Source organism: Somniosus microcephalus, chromosome 21, assembly GCF_052327205.1.
Source record: "Somniosus microcephalus isolate GS21.2 chromosome 21, FLI_Smic_1.0, whole genome shotgun sequence".
Taxonomy (NCBI): Eukaryota; Metazoa; Chordata; class Chondrichthyes; order Squaliformes; family Somniosidae; genus Somniosus; species Somniosus microcephalus.
The window spans coordinates 47469410-47494835 of NC_141007.1; the positions used below are offsets into that span (position 1 = coordinate 47469410).

The 25426-nt window shown below is 43.1% G+C and overlaps 2 protein-coding genes across 5 annotated transcripts in view; one reads left to right on the forward strand and one right to left on the reverse strand.

Moving 5' to 3' along the window:
- On the reverse strand, positions 1 to 17849 carry mettl23 (methyltransferase 23, arginine). 2 transcript variants are annotated; one of them, XM_085963561.1, is made up of 5 exons: positions 17704 to 17849; positions 6799 to 6903; positions 5591 to 5828; positions 4294 to 4378; positions 1 to 2560 (listed from the first exon to the last, which is right to left on the reverse strand). In XM_085963561.1, exons 2-5 carry the CDS (start codon positions 6880 to 6882, stop codon positions 2386 to 2388), a joined length of 582 nt encoding a protein of 193 aa, XP_085819687.1. In that variant the 5' UTR covers positions 6883 to 6903; positions 17704 to 17849; the 3' UTR covers positions 1 to 2385. The 2 variants fall into 2 exon arrangements, with proteins under 2 accessions (XP_085819687.1, XP_085819686.1); XM_085963560.1 differs by lacking the exon at positions 17704 to 17849 and adding an exon at positions 16864 to 16980 and having other exon boundaries at positions 4 to 2560.
- jmjd6 (jumonji domain containing 6, arginine demethylase and lysine hydroxylase) overlaps positions 17246 to 25426 on the forward strand; it is a 24856-nt gene continuing 16675 nt past the window's right edge. The window contains exon 1 of one of the 3 annotated variants that reach the window (XM_085963557.1): positions 17246 to 17557. In XM_085963557.1, the coding sequence (XP_085819683.1) occupies positions 17429 to 17557 (129 nt within the window). In that variant the 5' untranslated portion in view covers positions 17246 to 17428. Of the gene's footprint in view, positions 17558 to 17971; positions 18205 to 25426 lie in introns of those variants that run through there. The other 2 variants (XM_085963558.1, XM_085963559.1) reach the window with 2 other exon arrangements.

The window sequence follows — 25426 nt, forward strand, 5'->3', positions numbered from 1 at the left end:
AACCATATACGTTTGAGCTAAGTATGTTATTGAGTTAATTTAACCATAGTTTGCAAAATAAGTAGTTGCCTTGTCAGGAAGGAACCTTTTTAATTATTGTTCAGCATGCAAAAATTCAACCAGCAAGTTCAATCCAGCAGTTCTTTTTATACTGGTTTTACCTCATGCATCACAAAAGTCTAAGGATGTAGATATTTCCAAAGTACAAATTATTCAAATAGAACTGAATAACTAACTGGAAAACATTAATTGAAATTAAGACAGTGTAAAAGTTCTAGCCAAATTAAAATCATACAACTTGGAATACTTACTGAATATCAAACTAATTAGGCATTGGATGTTTTAAATATAAAAATTAATAATGTCCGCTGCAATAATTAGCTACTTTTGCGGTTGGTCTCTGGTGACCTGTTGCAGAAAGCCTTAATATTTAGAGTCTGGCTGTATTCATAAAGTGGCAAGTTGTGCTCTTAAAATGCTGAAAGTGCTATAAAAAGTTATGTGTGTTGTATAAATTTGGATACTGGAAGGTTAACCAAAAGAAATGTTTAAAAACAATTTACTAGGTTTTCCAAATTTACAAAAGATTCTTATTAATTCTTAATCATGAAATGATAAATGCGGGATTAGAGCACTAGAACTTCTCCCAAAGTGGGCTTCAGCAGTGACTGAAATTCAATTGTTTACATTTAGTAAATCTTGTAATAAAGAATGTTTCTAAAAGTCTTAAGTAACAGTGCATTTGTTAAATGTCTGGACTTTAATATAATGTAGAACTAGCTAAATTGTTTAAAGAATGCTTTTTGACAACAAAATACAGTGTTCAAACACATGGGCTGGAAGTTTTACCTGGTAACCCGCCCCGGGGGGGGCTCAGTAAACCACAGCTTTCACGCTGTGGACTTTTAACTCCATGGCATATGTATGATGTCATGAACAGTTTCCCCGCCCAGAAGTCAGCCTGATTGACTGGAAGCCAGCCAGTCCGGGAGAGAACACTGGACAAGAGGTTGCAAGTCCATGACCATTGTCTAGAAATGTAAGATTTGCAGGATTATGGTAAAGGGCTACATATGTATTTTATATATGTATTAACCCAATCTACCTGAATTCAGAGAGGAGGTAGAAGCAACTGCTGGGTGCTATAAAGACATTTTGGGATACTCTATTTCAAACACAAAGAAAAGGATTAGTGGTTTTAAAGTTTATTGGCCTGGATTTTCCAGGGCCTATGACTGTACGCACACCGTATGCACGTGCGCTGTAAGTGCCCCGCAAGTTCTGGGTTTCCGCACGTGATGTGCGTGCATGAAAACCTGGAACTTGCGATTTGTCAAGTTTCAGCTTAACATCGTACGAATGCGCAGGAAATGGACATTGGCTGGCGCAGGATTGGGCTATTTGTCCAACTACTTCCCGGCGAATACCCACAAAACCCTTACGCTTGGTAAAAGCGGGCATAAGCCCCTTTGACTGGCGTAATGGTTAAAATAAAATTAATTTTTAAAAATCATTTGAACATTTGAAAACCTTTAAAATTAGTTAATTTTTGGCCCCTTAAAATGTTAATTTTTTTAAATATTTAAGTTGTATTTTAATTTTTTTAACAATTTATTTTTATTCAGGTTGTGAGAAAATGTATTTTTTTTAATGTGATTTCTATTATACTTATGGGGATTCTGTACCTAAATGGAATCCCCATACACAGAATGGGAATCCCCTTTTTGATTGATTGGGTCAGCCCACGTGATCCTGGGGATGCTTGCGAACTGCATGTGCCCCTGGGATAGGTGGGCCTTTACGCAGGCATATGCCTGCAAGCCCAGGTGCACGAGTCTTCGTAGGTCTGGGGCCATAGGGTAAGTACGGATTTTACTTGCGGTTCGGAGGCATTTGCCCACCGGGAAGCCTCTGACCGCAATTTCAAGTCCAATGTATTTATCAGAAGATTTTAAGCCACACCATTCTACACTTTTTTATTCCTTGATAGACAAATCCTTTCAACATCAGAACTGTACTCTGCAATGAAATGTTTATGTTGTACATTTTTCACTTATTCATGGCATCTTTTACAAACTGGAATATTTAGAACACAACTGCAAATAAAATAAAAAAGTCCAGCATCATCCTCTACTTTTAAAAAAAAAAGTACAGTTGAAAATATCTAAATTTTGATTTGAAGCAGGCTGATAGATAAGCACAAGCAATTTGAAGTACACCCTTTCAAGTTTTTATTTTGATTGATACAAAACAGAAATCTTCCTTAAAAATGACCCTGTGCAAGTAATTGATTTTGGATGGAAAACATGATGTTAGCAGTAGTGGAAGTTGTAGTCTTTCTAAAATGTTCACTGCGAGAAAAGCATCTTTGCCACTGGACCAGCTTTAGGTTACTACGGGAATGTTAGTCCTTAAGGTGATAACCATCATGTGAACAGTGTGACTTCCAGGCAGATTTGACCCAGCAAGCTGTTCTTCCTCGGCATTAAATGTTTCTAGTCGAATGTGAACACACTTCAAATTCCACTTGTATAGCAATGCTTCAATTGACCAATCAGCACTGGAAGAGATAATAAATTATTCAGAAACTACAGTATAAAGAAAATTCTTACAGCAAGATTAGACGGATTGCTTACATAATCCAAACTGGGGTGGATCACTCTCATTTGTTTGAATAAATACAGTGAAGTTAATAGGCATAGTAAGGCTGTAAATGTAATATCATGTTGGGTAGAGATCACCATCAGAATAATGATCAGGCCTTAATATACTACTGGAGTGCATAAGGACAAGAATAATGGGAGTAGATCCTGTTAAAGAAGTAGGGTATGGTCCTTGGCAGATAAACTAACAATATGGTACAGAAAAACAAATTGAGACAACTTGCCAAGATCAAAACTTGCAAGTAAAAGACATTAGAGAGATGGAGCAAGAAATGTAAACGAGAAGTGAACGACAGTTTAAAATTATAATAGCCCAGTTATAGAAATTCAAATGAGTGAATTGCACGGGATAATTTCCACTTTGGGCACAATCAGAAAAATGCACTTGAAATTGCTCTGGTTGGTTAGGCTAGAAGTTTGGGCTAAAATATATCTGCATAATCACAAATGTAAAATCTTCCACGAACCTGCAGAATCGGGCAGCATAATAGAAAGTAATCATTTACTTTTTTCTTTCCATTAAAAAGTATTCCTTGATGTATTTAAGAGTGGTAACCTGGTGCAGTTTTATTAACAGCTGAAAATTGTTTTCTCAGCAAAAATAAGCATCTTTACTCAGGATGTCCAGTTTTCCACCTGTGAGTAATCCGATTTAAAATCACTGAAAATTACTTTAAAAAAAAAAACTATACTGAACCAGTTATTAGTTTCATTGGTGTACACTAGTCAGTTTTTTTATTAAATAACTTTCTTTTAATAAAAAACTTTTAAAATGTGCCTGCTAGAGGATTCACCCTATCACCTCCCTCCCCATCCCTTAGCATTTTTACCCTGCTTGAGCTGAATACTGCCCATTGTCTTGTCTGCCAGTGTGCAACGCCATGGCAGATCAACTAGTGTTAAAATATAAATACAGTCGACCAATGGAAAATTTCGGTCAGTGGCAATGTACCTCATATTCTTGGTCTCGTACAACATTTATGGCATCATCCAGCAGTACAACACGATTAATCTGTATTTCACACAAATAGACCTACAGCTATTTGGCTTACTGAAGGATCATGTAGAGAAATATTGAGAATAATGAATGGATATTATCACAATTACAGTATTGTTTCAGTATGGTTACAGATTGGTACTAAAAACACTTTGTGCAAATTAGCTACCGTGTTTACCTACCTTACAACAGCAAGGTAAGTACACTTTAAAAGTACTTGATTGGTTGTCAAACATTTTGGGGAGTGGAAAGCGCTGTATAAATGCAAGTTTTTCTTGAATTTATAGATCTCCAACATACAGTTGCTGAAAGAGTTATGGAGCTTGTTGCATTTCAGCTATAGGAGGGCAGTTCCTCCCTTCTCCCCACTTTTCATCTAACAGATGACCTGATAATGAGCGATGGAAATAACACACCGAGAGAAGAATGAATGCAAATGCCAACTAAGACTGGCAAGGCTGAATTTCATAAATCTGAAGTGGCTTTGCTATTAGGTTGAAATAGTCACTTCATTATCAGTTGAAAATTCTCATTACATATGGAAATATTGTGTTTTAGTCAAACATGCAAATAGTATAATTAAAAAAAATTTTTTAATGCTGTTCCGACACAATCAAACAGTGAAAAACTCACCTACGTTCCTGATAAGTGGTCCAGAAAAGTGCATGTGGATTTTTTTGTAGGAGGTAGAAAATAGTTGTTAATATATCCTCAAAGTCTATAGAAAGATCAATTAAAGAGGAAATTTAAAACTTTGCATATATTTTCCTATTTATTCACATTCAATAAGAATTATAAACAAAGTATAAAACCTTAACAATGTGAGATTTAGCACAAAAAGTGGTGTGTTAGTCATCTTAAATGTTCCAGCCGCAGACATAACCTACACGCAACGTTTCCTAAGTTATAACGAGGTGCTACTTTAAACTGGATTTTGTGGTAAGTTTAAACAGCACATTTCAGTAAGAATAAGATGCAAAAGTATTACATTGATAAAATGCCTAACATCACACAAATCTACTCCAATTATTCAGCTTGTTGACGAGGGTAGCTGTGCCATAGAGGCCAAGAATATCTTGGGTTCAATCCCCGGTTGATGCTGAGTGAGCTGATCCCAAGCCCCATATCTTTGGGACAATAAAAAAATGTATACCATATTTTATATTTTGAGTGTAGAAAGTTGCATCCTTTTGTTTCAGGATTTATTACTACACTCGTAACAGCATTAAGGATGTCACACAATTACCAGCATTTCAGAAGCAAAGTGTATCACTATTACACTATTTTGTGGCAAGCAGGGCCAGGCAGCTATTCTTCAGTGAGGGATAAGAAGTCATCGCCCATCAGCCAGGTTTCATTCATGGCCAGGATGTCAATAGATTCATCTATGATGAGGTAGTGCAAGGTGAGGGTGTTGTTCTTGAGGGCAATGCAGAGCAGGGAAAATGGTTCCTCATTGCCAGGCTCAGGAGCAATGGAACAGATGGATGAGGCGGTGGTTGGAAAAGCTAACTCCTCTTCAAAACCACATTATCTTCAAATTCCACTTCAGCCTATTTCTTTGGGACCTTCTCCTTCAACTACCTCACTTTCAGTCGCCTCTCCTAACTCTCCCACCATAGCTTGGCATCGATTCCTTTTCATTTTCCCTCTAAAGCCCCAAGGAATGTTGTTAGTCATTGCAGTTAACCATGAAGCAGAAGCTTAACTTCCTACTAAAATTAACAACACCCAATCGTGTTACTAAACACCCAAGTTATGTTTTAGGCAGTGGAATTCTTTGTGTTTTTTTCCTCTTGGGACAAATATATCATAAGTTGTAAAAAAAAATCCATTATTCAGTCAGTAGAGAATAAAATAAACAATACAATATATCTTTCTATCCTGGCACAGCAGTATAGAATAGGTTTTGTAAACTTTAAATCTTTACCCTCGGGCTCATAAAACACATCAGATCCCAGAATGACGTCGATCTGTGGCAACAGCACTAGATCAGGAGATATTTGCCCCCAGGTTAAACCGATGACAGGCACATCTTCAAGGTTATTAATCTGACAACTTCGACGACAGTTGTCCAAGCAATTCTGAAGCTCTGCACCATCGGATAAAATTACTTTGGCACCACATTTTGCTGCCACTATACCAGGTAAGCTTGCACCAGCTCCAATCTGATTGAAAAAGCAAACAATTAATTCTTGCACCATTGCCTAATGATAAAATAAATTTACCTATTAATATGAATACAATAAATATCCAATTTACTGTGATTTAAAAGTATTGCTGCTTTTTACTTGCAAATTGAATCATAAATCTTTTAGAAATGTCAATTAACCTAGCAGGCTGAGCAATCATAGAATGGTTACAGCACAGGAGGAGGCCATTCAGCCCGTCGAGCCTATGCCGGCTCTCTGCAAGAGCACTTCAGCTAGTCCCACTCCCCCGCCCTTTCCCCGGAACCCTGCAAATTTCTTTCCTTCAGGTACTTATCCAATTTTCTTTTGAAAGTCACGATTGAGTCTGCCTCCACCACCCTTTCAGGCAGTGCATTCCAGATCCTAACCACTCGATGTGTAAAAAAGTTTTTCCTCATGTCGCCTTTGGCTCTTTTGCCAATCACCTTAAATCAAATAACAATAACAAATGCCAGAGAAGTAATCTTTTTGGGGAAAATCTGCACGCATTACTTTTAAAATAAACATTCAATACTTTAATTAAAAAAAGTTAATATGTACTTTAAATTTGAAGAATTCCAATGCAACCTTGCTCGAGCATTGGATAAAGACATGAAAAATTAATGCAACTGGCATACTTTTAAAAAAATATCAACAGGCCATACTTACTTAAATTTTTTGTGAAACTGGCCAGTTTGCCAACATTTTAGTAGAAAATTAGTAAATAAATTTCTCATATTAATAACATTTTTTATTCTGTAGATTTAGTCTTTAAAAGACACTTCAGCCTTGACCAGCAGAGGGCACTTTCTTTTCACACTGATCCTATTATGTAGCAAAACGCACATGGAATAGTCCAACAAATCAGCCTGCTAGGTTAACTGTCATTATCTCAGAAGTTTCAACCTATTTTCTGCCTGTGCATGAAATACTATTATATAATCAAAATAAAGTTAATTTATTTTACCTCTAAAATGGTCTTTCCTCTTACTGAACTTTTGTAAAACCACACGTATTGAGCCAGAACCACAGCACTTGGCCATATGTACATCCCATATTGGGGATCCAGTATCTGAAGAAACAACAACAATTTGCATTTATATAACACCTTTAACGTGGTAAAACATCCCAAGACACTTCACAGGAGCGTAATCAGACAAAAACTGACAAGTCAAAGAGGGAGACCAAACCTTTGGTCAAAGAGATCGGTTTTCAGGAGCCTCTTAGAGGACAGCGAGGTGGAGAGGCAAAGGAGTTTGTGGAAGGAATTCCAGAGCTTAGGGCCTAGATGGCTGAAGGAATGGGGGATGCACAAGAGGCCAGGTTTGGAGGAACGCAGAGTTCTCGGAGGATTGTAGGGCTGGAGGAGGTTAGAGAGAGGGATGGAATCGGTGGCTGGAGAACGGAACCAGAGCCAGAAGACTCCAGAGGTAACTGCGCGAGGGCGGAAACAAGCGATTGCAGGAGATTCTCTGGCTACGACTGGATGGATAGGTGAGAACGGAACCAGGCGAGAGCAGTCCCACTTTGCTGGACAATGGAGGAGAGACATTGAAGGAGGAAGGTGTGGCCAACCGTGTCAAAAGTTGCAGGCAGGTTGAGAAGGATGAGGAGGGATAGTGCACCACAGTCACAGAGGATGTCATTTGTGACTTTGATTAGCGCCGTTTCAGCGCTATGGCAGGGCCGGAAACCAGATTGGAGAGGTTCAAACATGGAGCTGTGGGAAAGATAGGCACGGATTTGGGAGGCGATAACACGTTCAAGGACTTTGGAAAGGAGCGGGGGGTTGGAGATGGGACTGTAGTTGGCAAGGACAGAAGGATCATTGTTCTCACTGCCAGTTATGGGATCTTGAGTACAAATTGTCTGTTTGTAATTACGCTTCAAAACAAATGAATTGGCTCAGTCAGCCTTGGTTCAGTGTTAGCACTCTCACCTCTGGGTCAGAACGTCATTAGATTCAAGCCCAACTCTAGAGACTTGAGAATATTGACACTTCGGTGCAGTACTGAGGAGGTGCTGCACTGTCAGGGATGCCGTCTTTCAGATGAAACGTTAAACCGATGCCCCATCCGCCCTCTCGGGTAGATGTAAAAGATCCCACAGCACTCTTTAAAGAAGAGCAGGGGAAAGGCCAGAATATTCGGTCCAATCAAACATATTGCTTCAGAATGCCAAATTGCAGTTTCCTTTACTTGTTTTTCTTCATTAAGCCATCTTTCACAAGTAGCAACAAAGTTTTACAGTACCTCCATCAATGAATCGCAACAACTCAATTATTCCAAATGATTTACTCCCCAGTTCTGGCTTATTATATAATCAGATTGTTTAAGGTTTTTATAATATTCATGGAATTGTACAAACACAGCTTTACAATCACAAATAACGTGTAGTTGATGTCTAATTAGCATTGTTTTACCTTTTTGAATATATATGTAGCCTCCTAAATTAAGAACTAACCACACATAAGAAATAGGAGCTGGAGTCGGCCATTTGACGCTTCGAGCGTGCTCCGCCATTCAATAAATTCATAGCTGATCTTCTACCTCATCTCCACTTTCCTGCACTATCTCCATATCCTTTGATTCCCTTAATATTCAAAAATCTATCAATCTCTGTCTTGAATATACTCAACGACTGAGCCTCCACTGTCCTCTGGGGTAGAGAATTCCAAAGATTCACCACCCTCTGAGTGAAGACATTTCTCCTCATCTCAGTCCTAAATGGCCGACCCCTTATTCTGAGACTGTGACCCCTGGTTCTAGACTCCCCACCCAGGGGAAACATCCTCCCTGCATCTACCCTGTCAAGCCCTGTAAGAAATGATCCTTCTGTCCTTGCAAACTACTGTTGTACTCCCTCGATGGCAAGTATATCCTTCCTTAGATAAGGAGACCAAAACTGTACACAATACTCCAGGTGTGGTCTCACCAGGGCCCTATATAATTCCAGTATGACATCTTTACTCCTATACTCAAATCCTCTTGTAATAAAGGCCAACATACCATTTGTTTTCCTAATTGCTTGCTGTACCTGCATGTTAACTTTCAGTGATTCGTGTGCAAGGACACCCAGGTCCCTCTGAACACCAACATTTCCCAACCTCCCACCATTTAAAAAATACTCTACTTTTCTATTTTTCCTACCAAAATGGCTAACTTCACATTTCTCCACATTATATTCCATTTGCCATGTTCTTGCCCACTCACTTAGCCTGTCTATATCCCCTTGAAGCCTCCTTGCATCCTCCTCACAACATACATTCCCACCCAGCTTTGTATCATCAGCAAACTTGGATATATTACATCCAAATCATTGATGTAGATTGTGAATAGCTGAGGCCCAAGCACTGAGCCTTGCGGTACCCCACTAGTTACAACCTGCAACCCGAAAATGATCCGTTTATTCCTACTCTCTGTTTTCTGTCCATTAACTAATCCTCAATCTATGCTAGTAATATTATCCTCAATCCCATGAGCCCTAATTTTGTTCAATAACCTCTTGTGTGGCACCTTATCGAATGCCTTCTGAAAATCCAAATACACCACATCCACTGGTTCCCCCTTCTCTATTCTGCCAGTTACAACCTCAGAAAACTCGAACTTATTTGCCAAACACGATTTCCCTTTCATAAATCCGTGTTGACTGTGCCCAATCCTATTATTATTTTCTAAGTGCCCTGTTACCATGTCCTTAATAATAGATTCTAGCATTTTCTCTACTACTGATGTCAGGCTAACTGGTCTGTAGTTCCCCATTTTCTCTCTCCCACCTTTCTTATATAGTGGGGTTACATTTGCTACCTTCCAATCCACGGGAACCGTTCTAGAATCTATGGAATTCTGGAAAATGACAACTAATGCATCCACTATCTCTATAGGCAACTCTTTCAAAACCCTAGGATAAGAACATAAGAAATAGGAGCGGGAGTAGGCCATTCGGCTCTTCGAGCCTGTTCCGCCATTCAATGAGATCATGACTGATCTTCTGCCTCAACTCCATTCACCGGCCCTATCGCCATACCCCTTGATGCCCTTACTAGTCAGAAATCTATCGACTTCTGTTTTGAATATACCCAATGACTGAGCCTCCACAGCCCTCTGGGGTAGAGAATTCCAAAGATTCACCACCCTCTGTGTGAAGAAATGTCTTCTCATCTCAGTCCTGAATGGCCTACCCTTTATCCTGAGGCTGTGGCCCCTGGTTCTAGACTCCCCAGCCAAGGGAAACATCCTCCCAGCATCCACCCTATCAAGCCCTATAATAATTTTGTATGCTTCAATGAAATCCCCTCTCATTCTTCTGAATTCAAGAGAATACAGGCCTAGTTTACTCAATCTCTTCTCATACGACAGTCCCGCCATCCCAGGAATCAATCTCGTGAACCTTTTTTGCACTCCCTCTATGGCAAGTATATCCTTCCTTAGGTAAGGAGACCAAAATTGTACACAGTACCCCAGGTGTGGTCTCACCAAGGCCCTATATAATTGGAGTAATACTTCTTTACTCAAATCCTCTTGTAATGAAGGCCAGCATACCATTTGCCTTCCTAATGGCTTGCTGCATCTGCACTTTCACTTTCAGTGACTCACGTACAGGAAACTTTCTGATATCCGGCACTGACGGGACCGAGCTGGTGCCGTACCATCAAAAGTGCCGGACATACCAGCGTTAATGTTGAAACATACGGAACTGAAAAGCTCCGTGTGAATCAACAAACCCTGTTGCTTAGCAACAGCTTCAAAACAGTCGGCTGCAGCTGCAAGCGTCTCTAGCTGAAGCTGTTGCTATAGCTACAGACCTTGCAATGCCTGACTGGGGAAAAAAAAGCAACGAGAACTAAAAAACTTATAGAAAACTGCTCCTGATTTTTGCCATTAGATCGAGTATTCCGGACATATAACCTCCGGATAAACCAAAGTTTCCTGTGCAAGGATACCTTGGTCCCTTTGAGCATCTGCATTCCCCAATCTTTCACCATTTAGGAAATACTCTGCCTTTCTGTTTTTTCTACCAAAGTGGATAACTTCACATTTATGGATGTGGATGTAAGCCATCAGGTCCAGGGGATTTATCGGCTTTCAGTGCCATTAATTTCTCCAGTACTATTTTTTTACTAATACTAATTTCTTTCAGTTCCTCATTCTGGCTCGAGCCTTGGTTCACTACTATTTCCGGGAAGATTTTTGCATCTTCTTCCGTGAAGACAGATACAAAGTATTTGTTTAATTTCTCTGCCATTTCCTTATTCCCCATTATAATTTCTCCTGTCTCAGCCTGTAAGGGACCCACATTTACTTTCACGAATCTTTTCCTTTTTACATACCTATAGAAGCTTTTACAGTCTGTTTTTATGTTTCTCACTAGTTTACTCTCATATTCTATTTTCCCTTTATCAATTTCTTGGTCCTCCTTTGCTGAATTCTAAAATCCTCCCAATCCTCAGGCTTACTGCTCTTTTTGACAACATTATAAGCCTCTTCCTTTGATCTAATACTATCTTTAACTTCTCCTGTTAACCACGGTTGGACCATTTTTCCTGTGGGGCTTTTGTGCCTTAATTTACAACAAATATACATTCCTTTATGTATTAATTCTTTAAATGCTAGCCATTGCTTGTCTGCCGTCATACCTTTTAATGTAGTTTCCCAATCTACCGTAGCCAACTCGCCCCTCATACCTGCAGTTTGCTTTGTTTAGATTTAAGACCCTAGTTTCGGATTTAACTAAATCACTTTCAAACTCAATATAAAATTCTATCATATTATAGTCACTTTCCCCTAAAGGCCCCTTTACTACAAGGTTACTAATGAACCCTATGCACAATACTAGATCTAAAATAGCCTGTTCCCTAGTTGGTTCAACATACTGATCTAGAAAACGAACTTGCATACGTTCCATGAATTCGTCCTCCACACTATTACTGTAAATTTGGTTTGCCCAGTCTATATGTAGATTAAAGTCCCCCGTGATTACTGTATTACCCTTATTACATGCACCTCTAATTTCCTGATTTATACTCTGCCCTGCATTAAAACTACTGTTTGGAGGTCTATAAACAACTCCCACCAATGTTTTCTGCCCCTTGCTGTTTCTTAGCTCCACCCAAACTGATTCTACTTCTTGATTTTCGGAGCTAAGATCCTTTCTCTCTACTGTCTTTATCCCATCCTTTATTATCAGGGCTGCCCCTCCTCCTTTTCCATTTTGCCTATCTCTTCTAAAAGTTAAGTATCCTGGAATATTTAGTTCCCAATCTTGGCCACTTTGCAACCACGTCTCCGTTATGGCTATTAGATCAAACTTATTCATCTCTATCTGCACTATTAATTCAACTATTTTGTTGCGAATGCTTCGCGCATTCAGATATAGTGCCTTTAGCTTTGACTTATTTCTATTTTTCCCTGATGTCACCTTCGTCACTGATGCCCTATTCCCTTTGTTACTATCTCTGTCCCTTCCTGACCCACTCTGCTTATTTTTACCCAAAACTCTGCTCTGCTCTAGAGCCTTGACATTTCTCACTGCTTTTAAATTTACTCTTTCCTGAATCGTCCCACCCTCCCTTCATTAGTTTAAAGCCCTGTCAAGTGCCCTAGTTATTCGGTTCGTCAGGACACTGGTCCCAGCCCGGTTTAAGTGGAGCCCGTCCCAATGGAACAGCTCTCTCTTTCCCCAGTACTGGTGCCAGTGCCCCATGAACTGAAACCCCTTCCCCCCACACCACCCTTTGAGCCACGCATTTAAACCTCTGATCTGTTTGTCCCTAAGCCAGTTTGCGCGTGGCTCTGGTAACAATCCAGAGATGATTACCTTTGAGGTTCTGCTTTTTAATTTGGATCCTAGCTCCTCAAACTCCCTCAGCAGAGCCTCATTCCTTGTTCTACCTATGTCGTTGGTTCCTACATGGACCACGATAACTGGATCCTCCCCCTCCAAGTTCTTCTCCAGCTGCGAGGAGATGTCTTTAACCCTGGAACTCCCGGCCGTGGCTGCAGAGAACAGCATCGATCCCCCTGACTACACTGTCCCCTACCACAACTACATTCCCTTTCACTCCCCCCACTTGAATGGTCTCCTGAACTATGGTCAGCTTGCTCATCCATCCTGCAGGCTTTTCCCTCATCCACACAGGCAGCAAGAACCTCATACCTGTTGGACAAGGGCAAAGGCTGAGGCTCCTCCAGCACTGCACCTGGGGTCCCCTTACCTGCCTGAGTTGCAGTCACACCCTCCTGTCCCCGACCACTAACCAGACCTGTACCACTACCTAAACTAAGGGGTGTGACTGCCTCCTGGATCAAAGTGTCCAGGTAACTCTCCCCCTCCCTGATGCCCCGCAATGTTTGCACCTCAGACTCCAGCTCAAAAACTCTGAGCTGAAGTTCCTCATTATGCAGGCACTTAATGCAAACGTGGTTGTCCAGGATCACAATGCTCTCCACAAACTCCCACATGCTGCAGTTGCGGCACACCACTTGCACTGCCATCCCTATATGACCTTGTTTTATTGAATTAAATTTTTAATTAGGTAACTTAGTTTAGCTTCTTGTCTACTTATTTGATCTAGATTAAGTTAAGGGTACTGTAATTAAATATCTACCTGTAACACAAAGCACCTCAAGTAGTGTAGGCAAAAAGCAGCAACTCCTTCCCCCTCTTCTCCGAATTCCCACTCTTTCCAAATTCCCCCCCCCCCTTCAAGTATTAATAAAGGGAATGCTTCATGAAGTAATACATTGCAATTTTATTTTCATTTGTGAAGCTGACTGGAACTAATTTAAGGAAATAAAAATCAGATTACACTGCAAGGCATTCAGTTTCCTCCATATGTTTTGCTGATAGGAAAGGCCATGGAAATTGCCTGATGACTTGGTTTGTCGCAGGAATATGTTATTATTCAGTAATATTAGAACATTGCATGTCAAGAAACAGATGCATCTTTCAGGAAATTACTAACTGTTGTTAAAAGAAAATTATTTTATTTACCCTACTTGCCAACAATGTTCTTTCTCAATTGCCAATTTTAATGTTGCGTTCCACATAAAGTCAACAAACAAAATAAGCAGCATTCACTCGTAGAAAAAAAAATGATGTACGACGATTCTAAAATAGAAAGGCAATGTAACTGGGGCTTCTCCGATGGATCCGTGGGTAAGTGCATCCTATAGTACAATGCAAAACCAGCACCTACACCATCAGCACGAGTAACAGCATGAGGAGGGGAGAAAATTGAGCAAATTGATCTCAATTCAGTCACCATAGAATCATTCCTCAGGAATTTCCTCTCTCCTCCCAGCACATAATGGATGTCTTTGTCTTTTATTTCTGATCAAACCACAAACCAGTTCCTGCACAAGAGAGTGCACATGTCCAGTTCCCAGACATCCAATCATCTGCTACAACCTCCCTTACTGTGGAAAAACTGAGATCAAAGAAATCAGCACAATAAATCATGGGCACAAACCCACATCCAGTCACTCTATGCCACAGTATGTTTAAGCATCATCTTATCAACTCTTAAAAGGTCAGACTGCCACCTTTTGCAAACTTCAAAACTGGAGAATCCCCAGTTGCATCAGTTTCAATGATACACTTCATTAATGAGGCAGGTGAGGATAAGTTGAAATGCAGAAAGCCCATGAATTACAGTTGTGTGATGGGCAGTCACATTTCACCACAATACAGCTTTAATATTTTTGAAGGTGATCACACCAAGAACACAGATGCTTCAATTCCACTATATAAAATCTACTTAAAAAGAAAAAAAATGAAAAACTTCACAGATCAAACACAAATGCGTTAAGTGTTAGCACGGAAAAAGGTGGTATATGAATCTTATTTTTAAAAGAGACAGCATTTAACTGATAGTCAATAACTTAATTCCTACCCATAACTAAGGTCAGATGCTCTAAATTCTTATGTACTGGTACAGTGCTGAAACTGCCTCAGTGTAAGCCGTATGTGACACTTCAAAGCAACAATGCTCAATAGGGATGGAAATCACCATCAGGCTGTCAGGACCACTGGAAATTGCAGATTATGGCAAAAATCAATTTTTCATCATTTCTTGGAGAAATTGCAGACTATTGAGACTATGTATTGGTAATCTTCATTGCTAAATTTGATTGCTTTAAATTGTTAACAATCCAACTCCTTTACCAATTCACACTGCCATTCTTCTCCTTCAACCTCCTCAGCTAACTTTGACACTTTTTTTCTCTCCCCCTTCCCCTACAGTTCGTGGCAATCTTCAACCACCTTCCGCTCCGCCCCCCAGCCAACCCTAAGTTCACATAACCAGTCCACCTCAATTTGCCCGTCGCAGCAACTAGCCAATACTGCTCTGGGGATCAGCTGCAAAACTACTGAGATTAAGAATTCCCACTCACAGCATAGCTAGGGCAACAGCTGTCTCCTGACAGCAACTGCATGGGAACACAGTCACCTCCAAGATCCCATCCAAATCGCACACGATCCAGATTTAGACATATATCCTTCATCGCGCTGGGTCAAAATCCTGAAACTCCCTACCTAATAACCTTGTGGGAGCCCTTCCTCCACACAGACTGCAGCGTTCAAGGCAGCGGCTCACCACCACCTTCTCAAGGGCAATTAGGTATGGGCAATAAATGCTGACCGTGTCAGATCCCAAGAATTAATAAAAATAAAATGGTAGGAGCCAGAAGCAGCAGCAATGGACAAGTCCAGAAGCAGACAAGGGCAATTTTCAGATTCTGCAATAAGAACTCAATTGCATTTTTCCAGCAGCTCTGCATATTGGTTATAGGAATATATATTTAAAGAATTTGAAAGAAGCTTTAATTTATAAGAGAAAAAACTTGCATTTATATAGCACCTTTCACAACTTCAGGATGTCACAAAGTGCTTCACAGCCACAGAAGTACTTTTGAAGTGGAATCACTGTTACAATGGAGGATAACATGGCAGCCAACATTCGTGCAGCAAGGTCCCGCAAACAGCAATGAAATAAATGGCCAATCACGGCTGTTTTTTTTGGGCAAATGCAGCCACCAAATTGCACAGAGCAAAGCTACACAAACGGCTTACGAGATAATTCATCCGTTTTGGGGGTGTTGTCTGAAGGAGGAACATAAACTAGGAGACTACACAATTCCCTGCTCATCTTCAAGAATGCGATTGGATCGTTTCACACCCACCAGAACAGGAGGGTTTACTATCTCATCTAAAAGAGATTTTCAACAATGGAGCATTTCCTCGGGATACACACTGAAGTGTCGGCCTAGTGTCTTCTTTACAGCCCGCAGAGGGGAGAGAAATTCAACCCCTCACCCTGAGCTCAATCTGCAGTCAGGTCCCAATTGTGAAAGTACACGCTCTAACCCATTGCACCGATCTAGTCTTCGCTCAACACTCTTGACTGCTAAATAAAAGTCACATCGAACATTTCCCAGCTCCACAGCAAGTCCAGTGCGATGCCCAGTTCCACTGGCGGGGGTGGTGAGCGGCACATTTACAGAGGGCGCTTGAAATGGCGCTCACTCCGTCTTTCGGATGAGACGTTAAACCGAAGCCGCGTCTGCTCTCTCAGGTGGACGTGAAAGATCCTATGGCACCATTTCCAATAGCAGGGGAGCCATCTCGGGTGCCCTGGGGCCAATATTTATCCCTCAATCAACATCACTAAAAAAAAATCATCTGATCACTATCACATTGCTGTTTGTGGGAGCTTGCTGTGCGTAAATTGGCTGCCATGTTTCCTACATTACAACAGTGACTCCACTTCAAAAAAAAGTACTTAATTGGCTGGAAAGCGCTTTGAGGCGCCCAATGGTCGTGAAAGGCGCTATAGAAATGCAAGTCTTTCTTTCCACGGAAAGCGGGAGGCTTCCATTGGTTTATTCTTCAAAGGCTGGGCCGCGGCCTCCAATGAGGGAGAAGGCGCTCAGGTCAACTGAGGGAAACGCGATTTGAATTCATCTTTTCCTCATCTAACGAACCAACAGCGTCTTAAGCAATTTTTTTTGTTTTTTTAAAAGCCTGCCACCTCGGGTACGAACACCTCCAGCCGCTCCCCGCCAGCACTCGACGGCTCCGCCACAAACACGAACCGCTTCGCACGGGAAGGCGGCCCGGCGCTCATGACGTCACGGGCTTCAACTCTGACCTGGCAGGCGCCGGGGGGGCAGGAACCATGTGGTGGGGGGCGGGGCGGGGCTCTTTATACGTCATAAGAGAGACACACGCCAACCCGGCCAATTAGACAGGCTCTAACGCCGCGGACGGGCCAATAAGACACGCCATAATGCCGCGGACGGACCCGCTTTAACGTCGCGGGTGGGACAATTAGACACGCCTTAACGCCGCGGACGGGCCAATCAGCACCGGGCCTGCCTTTCTGGGCTTTGATTGACAGACCGCTGCGGGCGAGCGCGGCGTGAAAATTCTGCAAATCTGCTCTTTACCTCCTCGAGTCTGTTTGCCTGTTGAGAGTGAGGAAGCTGGCGGGGGGAGCCGGCCACCGTTTTGTTTTTCTACCACACACCCCAAACCCCCACCCTCCTCCCTCAGGGATCTTAGTGCCAGTAGCCCGCGGCTTTAAAGATTAGGAAATGAATCACAAAACTAAAAAACGAATAAAAGAAGCCAAACGCAGCGCTCGGCCCGAGTTAAGGGACTCTTACGACTGGACAAAGCACAACTACCATGAAACTTTCCCTCTATCCTTTAGCACGGTCAAGGTAAGGAGCCGGGCGGGGGGATGTCCGCCTCCACAGCCCGGGGCCGGGGCTGGGGGGTGTCCGAGAGAGAGAGAGCAGCTGGCCCAGACACTAGGCAGCACGTCCCGCACGTACACACACACACCCACTCCCTCCCCTCACCTCACCTCAGAGCCCCGAGGCGGCCGGGCTGGGCCGGGGGGAGCTCATCCCGCACAAGGTCGTCGTGCTTTTGGATGATGGAATGGGGGGGTGCGAGAGGAGGGTGACCCCACTCTGGGGTGGGGAGGTGTCGTTGGGAAAGGGCCTGGCTCCCCGAGATCACTCGGGCCTGGCGATCTCTTCTACTCAGGAGGTTCAAATAAAGAGACGACTTTGGGCCCGGCTTCACTGGAACCAGTCCTGGGGAGGGGGGGAGGAATTTATTGCATTTATTTTTTGCGGTGAGAGACGGTGTCCCGATTACATTTTTGACACGGGCCCGTCTGCAGGATCGGATGTAATGGGCACCCGGCGGCCTGTCCCAACACAGCAGCAGCAGCACCGCGCTGTGGTCACCAGGGAGGTGGCACTGGTTTGTTTGGTGGTCATTGTCGCAGGCGGTTCTGAGATGTGGGAAGTGCCAGTGGGTTTGGGATCACTCTTGGGGGAGAAACATGAAGGAAGAGGTGGGTTGGCTGTTCTTGATCACTCTTGGGGGGGGAACATGAAGGAAGAGCTGGGTTGGCTGTTCTTGATCACTCTTGGGTGGGGAAACATGAAGGAAGAGCTGGGTTGGCTGTTCTTGATCACTCTTGGGAGGAAACATGCTGTTCACCGGTCTTATAGAGAACACGAGTCTTTTTTTGGGGGAGGAAGTTTCAAAGGAATTGGGTGTTTGTGGCCTCGCCAGGGATGCAGTAGCATCGAATCTCGAGTTGCAAACTTCAGTGTTCAATTGCAACAGGATTGCTTTTGCAAGTGAGATTGTGATACCATTTACAAAACTTTACAGAATAATTGGGGTAACCCTCCATTTTCAAGGTCAGTAGTTTATCTATCGCACTTGGTGTGATTCTACCGTATAATTTGCTACATAGCTGTGGGTATTTACTGTGATGAGTACTGTTTGGACTTGAGTTTGTTCTGCAAATCAAGTTAACACACCAATTTCCCCAGAGTGTGTACTGTGGCAGTAGCAATAATCTGATTATTCAGTGTGCCAGTCTATTTTGATGTTTATTTCTATCCCTCTAGATAAAAGAGCTGACTTTATTGGCCAGCGTCATTTTACACCATTGTGACCTTTCAGCCATACTTAAAAATAGTTATGACTTACACAAGATCCTTGGGATGCATGGAATTGATTCAGTACCACACAGCTATGCTTTCTCAACTGTCAGCTTGTCCAGTTATACATGAAATCTTTGAGCTGGAGGGCTAATTTGGCAGTTACTGTAAAATAAAGCTCTACAATCTGTTCAGTTCAAATTCTACTCTTAAAAGACTCGAAGCCCGTTAATTCTATCTCCCACTGGTGCCGAATGTTGCCAACCACCTTCATGCCCTGCTCATCCTTCCCACCGCTGACCACTTCGACTCTGCCAATCATCACCTCTCCACATCGCCAAACAAGGCCCTTGCCAGCCATGACCATATTGTGCATAATTGCCATGATGGAAACTTGGCTCGTGGGTGACAACACCTTGACCCTCACTGAAGCCTTTCCAGCTGGCTTTGTCATCCACCGCCTTCCCGGCCCAAACTGGCATTGTGGCCCTTTTCACCAAATCCCTCTTTGGTCTGTTCCATTACTCCTCTGGCACCTCGCCTTGCTGTCCATCTCGTCGGTCCTTTAGAATCCTCAATCTATACCACCCACCTAAGCCCCATCCTGAGTTTCACTCAGATAGCTTCACTCCTTTCCTCCCTGACCCTCTGCACTAAGCGTCTCCTTAACCTCGGTGATTTCCTCGTCCATCTCAACTCACCTTACCCTCTCCTCACCTCAATGCCATCCTGTCCTCCCTTAACCACTTCCTGCATATAAACTATCCTACCCATATTGATGGCCACCCCCTCATACTTGTCATCTCTTATGGCCACTCTATTCCTGTCGTCTCAATTACAGGCAAGGCCAGCTCTGAACACTTCCTTGTATCTTGCGCCACTCACAACCCCCTTGCAAACCCACTTTCTTCTGCATTCGTCCCTGGTATGATCTCTCCCCTCTAGTCACTTGCAACAGAACTTTCAAACTCCCAGCTCTTTGGTCCCTCCATTCGCCACGATACTTCTGCACTGTTGGTGGTCTGCACAATCACTCTCCCACCTCTGCCTTTGATGCCCTTTTCCCCAGTAAAGCTCTTATTCTCTCCCACCTTGGTCATTCCAACTGGTACATCCCCCCCCCCCCTCCATCTTTGCTCCAAGAGGCAAAGACTTAGGAATTAGGAAAGCAAAGCGATGGCATGGATAAATATTGACAAGGAAAACCCAAAGATGTTTTCTAAATACATAAAGAGCAAGAGGATAACTAAGGAAAGAGTAGGGCCTATTACAGACCAAAAAGGTAACCTGTGGGTGGAGGTGGAAGATGTGGGTAAGGTTCTTAATGAATACCTTGCGTCTGTCTTCACGAAAGAGAGGGATGATGCAGACATTGTAGTTGAGGAGAACTGAAATATGAGATGAGATAAACATAGTGAGTGAGGAAATATTCAGCGGTTTAGCATCTTTGAAAGTAGTTAAATTGCCAAGCCTGGATGAAATGTATCCCAGGCTGTTAAGAGAAGCAAGGAAGGAAATAGCGGAGGCTTTGACCATCATTTTCCAATCCTCTCTTGCTATAGGTGTGGTGCCGGAGAACTGCTAACGTTGCACCGTTTTTTAAAAAGGGAGAAAGGGATAGACCTATCAATTACAGCCTATCCTCGGTGGTGGGCAAATTATTGGAAAAAATTCTGAGAATCAGTATTAATTGTCATTTGAAAGGCACGGATTAATCAAGGGTTGTCAGCATAAATTTGTTAAAGGAAGGTCGTGTCTGACTAACTTGATTGCATTTTTTGAGGCAGTAACAAGGAGGGTTGATGTGGGTAGCGCGTTTGATGTAGTCTACATGGATTTTAGCAAGGCTTTTGACAAGGTCCCACAAGGCAGACTGTCAGAAATGTAAAAGCCCCTGGGATCCAAGGGAAAGTGTCAAGTTGGATCCAGAATTGGCTCAATGGCAGGAAGCAAAGGGTAATGGTCGACTGGTGTTTTTGTGACTGGAAGGCTGTTTCCAGTGGGGTTCTGCAGGGCTCAGTACTAGGTCCCTTGCTTTTCGTGGTATGTATCAATGATTTAGACTTAAATGTAGGGGGATGATTAAGAATTTTGCAGATTGGCCGTGTGGTTGATAGTGAGGAAGAAAGCTATGGACTGCAGGAAGATATCAATGGAATGGTTAGGTGGGCAGAAAAGTGGCAAATGGAATTCATCCGGAGAAGTGCGAGGTAATGTATTTAGGGAGGGCTAACAAGGCAAGGGAATACCCAATAAATGGTAGGATACTGAGAAGTGTAGAGGAACACAGGGACCTTGACGTGCATGTCCACAGATCCCTGAAGGTAGCAGGACAGGTAGATAAGGTGGTTTAAGAAGGCATACGAGATACTTTCCTTTATTAGCCAAGACATAGAATATAAGAGCAGGGAGGTTATACTTGAACTGTATAAAACACTAGTTAGGCCTCAGCTAGAGTACTGCGTACAGTTCTGGTCACCACATTACAGGAAAGATGTGATTTCACTAGAGTGGGTACAGAGGAGTTTTACGAGGATGTTGCCAGGAGTGGAGAATTTTAGCTACAAGGAAAGATTGAATAGGCTGAAGTTGTTTTCTTTGGAACAGAGTAGGTCTCGAGGGGAGATTTAATTGAGGTGTATAAAATTATGAGGGGCCTAGATAGAGTGGATAGGAAGGACCTATTTCCCTCAGCAGAGAGGTCAATAACCAGGGGGCATAGATTTAAAGTAATTGGTAGAAGGATTAGAGGGGAGTTGAGAACTTTTTTCACCCAGAGGGTGGTGGGGGTCTGGAACTCACTGCCTGAAAGGGTGAGAGAGGCAGAAACCCTCATCACATTTAAAAAGTACTTGGATATGCACGAGAAGTGCCGTAACCTGCAGGGCTACGGACCAAGAGCTGGAAAGTGGAATTAGGATGGATAGCTCTTTTTCAGCCAGCGGCGGCACAGACACAATTGGCCGAATGGCCTCCTTCTGTGCTGTAAACGTCTTTGATTTTATGCTCTCCTTTGCCAAAACTGCTCTCCACTCCAGGATCAACCGTCTCCTTACTTGCACCTGCGTGCACTTTCCATTGACTTTTCTATTATAAATTCATGCGTCCACATTTACACTATAATGGAAACTGCCTATGTAAACCTGCCACATTGTAATAACACGCTATCCACCCTGCAGGAAGCGCTGTAGCACCACAACTACCAAGAGTGTCTAATTATGCCCTGAACTCGTATTTTTCCTCTCGTTTCTGTCCCATCTCCCTTCAATGTTCTGCGAGTTCCACTTGTCAGTCGACCCAACTCCTGCTCTCTTGACCCTATTTCCACTAACTGCAGACCATCCAACTTCCCTTCCTGGCCCCCATGCTCGCTGACATTGTAAATGGTTCCCTTTCCTTTGGTATTGTCCTCTTCCTATTCAAAGCTTCCGTCATCACCCCCCCGCGCCCCACAAAAACCATCCTTGACCCCTCTCCTTACAAACTACCACCCCAACTCCAACCTCTCGTTCTTCTCCAAAGTCCTTGAACGTGTTGTCACTTCCCAAATCCGTGCCTATGTTTCCCATGACTCCACGTTTGATCCTCTGTCACTGTGACCCTGTTGCACTGTTCCTTCTTGTCCATCTTGACCTTGCTGTAGCCTTTGACACTGTCGACCATGCCATCTTTCTACAATGCCTCTCCTTCGTTGTCCAACTAATTGGGACTGCACTCGCCTGATTCTACTCATAACCTAGCCATTCGGGCCAGAGAATCTCCTGCAATGGCTTCTCTTCCCACTGGCACACCGTTACCTCTGGAGTCCTCGAGGAATCTGTCCTTGGCCCCCTCCTATTTCTCATCTACATACTTCCCCTCAGGGACAACATCCGAAGACTTGACATCCAGCTCCACATGTATGCCGACGGCACCGAGCTCTACCTCACCACCACCTTTCTCGACCCCTCTACTGCCTCTGTGTTGCCAGCTTGCTTGTCTGGCATCCAGTCCTAGATGAGCTGCAATTTCACACCACAAACTCCGATCCCTCGCCATTGATTCCATTCCCTTTTCCGGTCACTGTCCTAGTTTGAACCAGACTGTTCGCAACCTCGACGTCCTTTTTGACCCTAAGCTGAGCTTCCAAACCCATATTTTCTTCATCAGAAAGTCTGTCTACTTCCACCTCCGTAACATTACCTGTCTCCACCTTGCCTCAGCCCATCTTCTGCTGAAAACCTCATCCATGCTTCTGTTCCCTCCAGACTTGATTATTCCAATGCTCTCCTGACCAGCTTCCCGTCTTCCACCCTCCACAACTGTGCTGCCTGAAGCCTAACCGGCTCCAAATCCCAGTCACCCATTACCCCTGTGCCCGCTGACCCACATGGTTTCCAGTCCACTAACACCTCCAATTTAAAATTCTCACCCTCGTGTTCATATCCTTCCGTGGCCTCCCCATCCCTATCTCTAACCTGGTCCAACCCGCCGAGAACTGCGCGTTCCTCCAACTGCTTTTGCTCCACCATTGGCAGCCATGTCTTCAGCTGTCTAGGCCCTGAATTCCCTCTGTAAACATCTCTCTCCTCCTTTAAGACTCTCCTTAAACCCTATCTCTCTGATCAAGCTTTTAGTCACCGTTCCTAATATCTCCCTCTTCGGCTGTGTCAATTTTGACTCCTTTTGAAGCGCCGTGGGGCATTTTCCTACATTAGCGCCGCTATATAAATGCAAGTTGTTGTTGTTCAGCATTGGTGATGGATAGAAATGAGTTCTTGAAGTTGCAGTCCGGTTTGGACAACTAACGTTTTATGTCTTGCCCTGTCTTCCCTCCCCTTTCTTGGTTCAGTGACACATGAGTTGTTGAGCCTGCTCAGAACAGTGAATTCCCTTGGGAATCTGGGATGTTTGCAGCTAGCTGGGGAGATGCAACTTTAGTTTCCTCTGTTGCGGTGAGCTGCAAGATTGGGGCCAGCTGGGTGTGTTCAACTGCTGTCTGTTTTTGAAGTTTATAGATTTAAAATGTTATACTTTCTTGGTGGTAGAATCACGATAAAACAATTCTACCACCAGCGTCGTCATTCTATAGCTATCATTTTTAGGCGTCTCTTGTATTAGAAAATAAATAAATAGTTGTATTTTTCTATTTTCTCACCAATGTTTTATTCCATTCTTTCCATTCACGAAGGAGGTCAGTACTTATTGGGGTACAGTTTGATAAGCATTAGTTGCCCTATAGAATTTTACAGCACAGAAACAAGCCATGTGGCCCAACAGGTCTATGCCGGTGTTTATGCTGCACACAAGCCTCCCAGGATGCTGAGGCTTATTGTCATGTCCCTACCACTGCCCCAGTGAAGAATGGCTAACCTAGCACAGACTGGCCTTGATCTTCCTGATCTGCATAGCTCATCTATTCACTGCTTTAACCAGCCCAGCCATTTTGATGCTTATTTTAACCCATCCAGATAAATGAGGTGGCTTATTGACCAGTGTCATTTTCTGCCAGTGTGGCTTTATCAACAGTACTTAAAAATAGATATGACAACACAAGATCCTCGGCATGCATGGAATTGATTCTTTTTGATGCTGCATCACACCAAGGGTCTTGGTCTCCACCAGGACCGTGTGGCGATCACTGCTCCAAAGCTGACATGGACACATCTGCGACAGAGAGATTGGTGAGGGCGAGGTCAAGTGGGTTATTGCCACATGTTGGTTCTCTCAGCACCTGCCGCAATCCTAGTCTGGCAGCTATGTCCTTCAGGACCCAGTCAGCTCAGTCAGTGATGATATTATGGAGCCACTCTTGATGATGGACATTGAATTCCAGCACCTAGAGTACAACCTGTGCCCTTGCCAACCTCTGTGTTCAACATGGAGGAGTCCTGATTCAGAAGCTGAGGGAGGGTGGTAGCTAGTAATTTCGCAGGAGGTTTCCTTCCCCATGTTTGACCTAAAGCCATGAGAGTTCCTGGGGTCCGGAGTCAATGTTGAGGACTCCCAGGGTCACTCTCCCCGACTCCATGTCACTGTGCCACCATTTCTTGTGGGTCTGTCCTGCCAGTGGGACAGAATTTTATAATCTGAATTCAAATTCTCAAACTTCTATGATAGGATTCGAGCTCACATTGTCTGGATTATTCGTCCAGGCCTCTGGATTACTAGTTCAGTAACATAACCACTGCGCTACTGTACCCAACTGATTAAACAGTTTTCAAAAATTAACTGGCGACTTTTCAAAAAGGCTATCTGTTTAATGTATGAAAGAGGAAGTGCATTAAAACCAAAATATAGTAATTTTTATTCGCTGCCTTCATTTTCTAGTAACTCAGTACACCAGGGAACAAACCTGGGAACTTCCTGTTCCGTGTGACTCACCACATCCGGAGGTGTACTTACCTGCCATTGAAGAAGACATACATTTTGATTTTATTATTTTTACATTACCTATTATGCGCACTGTCACAAAGTATTAGAGCAATTAGTACAAACCAAAGCAGTCAACTTGCATTCCATGACTGTGGGCGGGTTTAATCTATTGGGAGGCCAGATTTGCACACTAATAAAAGTAATTTTAATAAACTGGCAACAATCTATACTGGTGATTATTGTAAACAATATTGCTGTGCAGTTGTT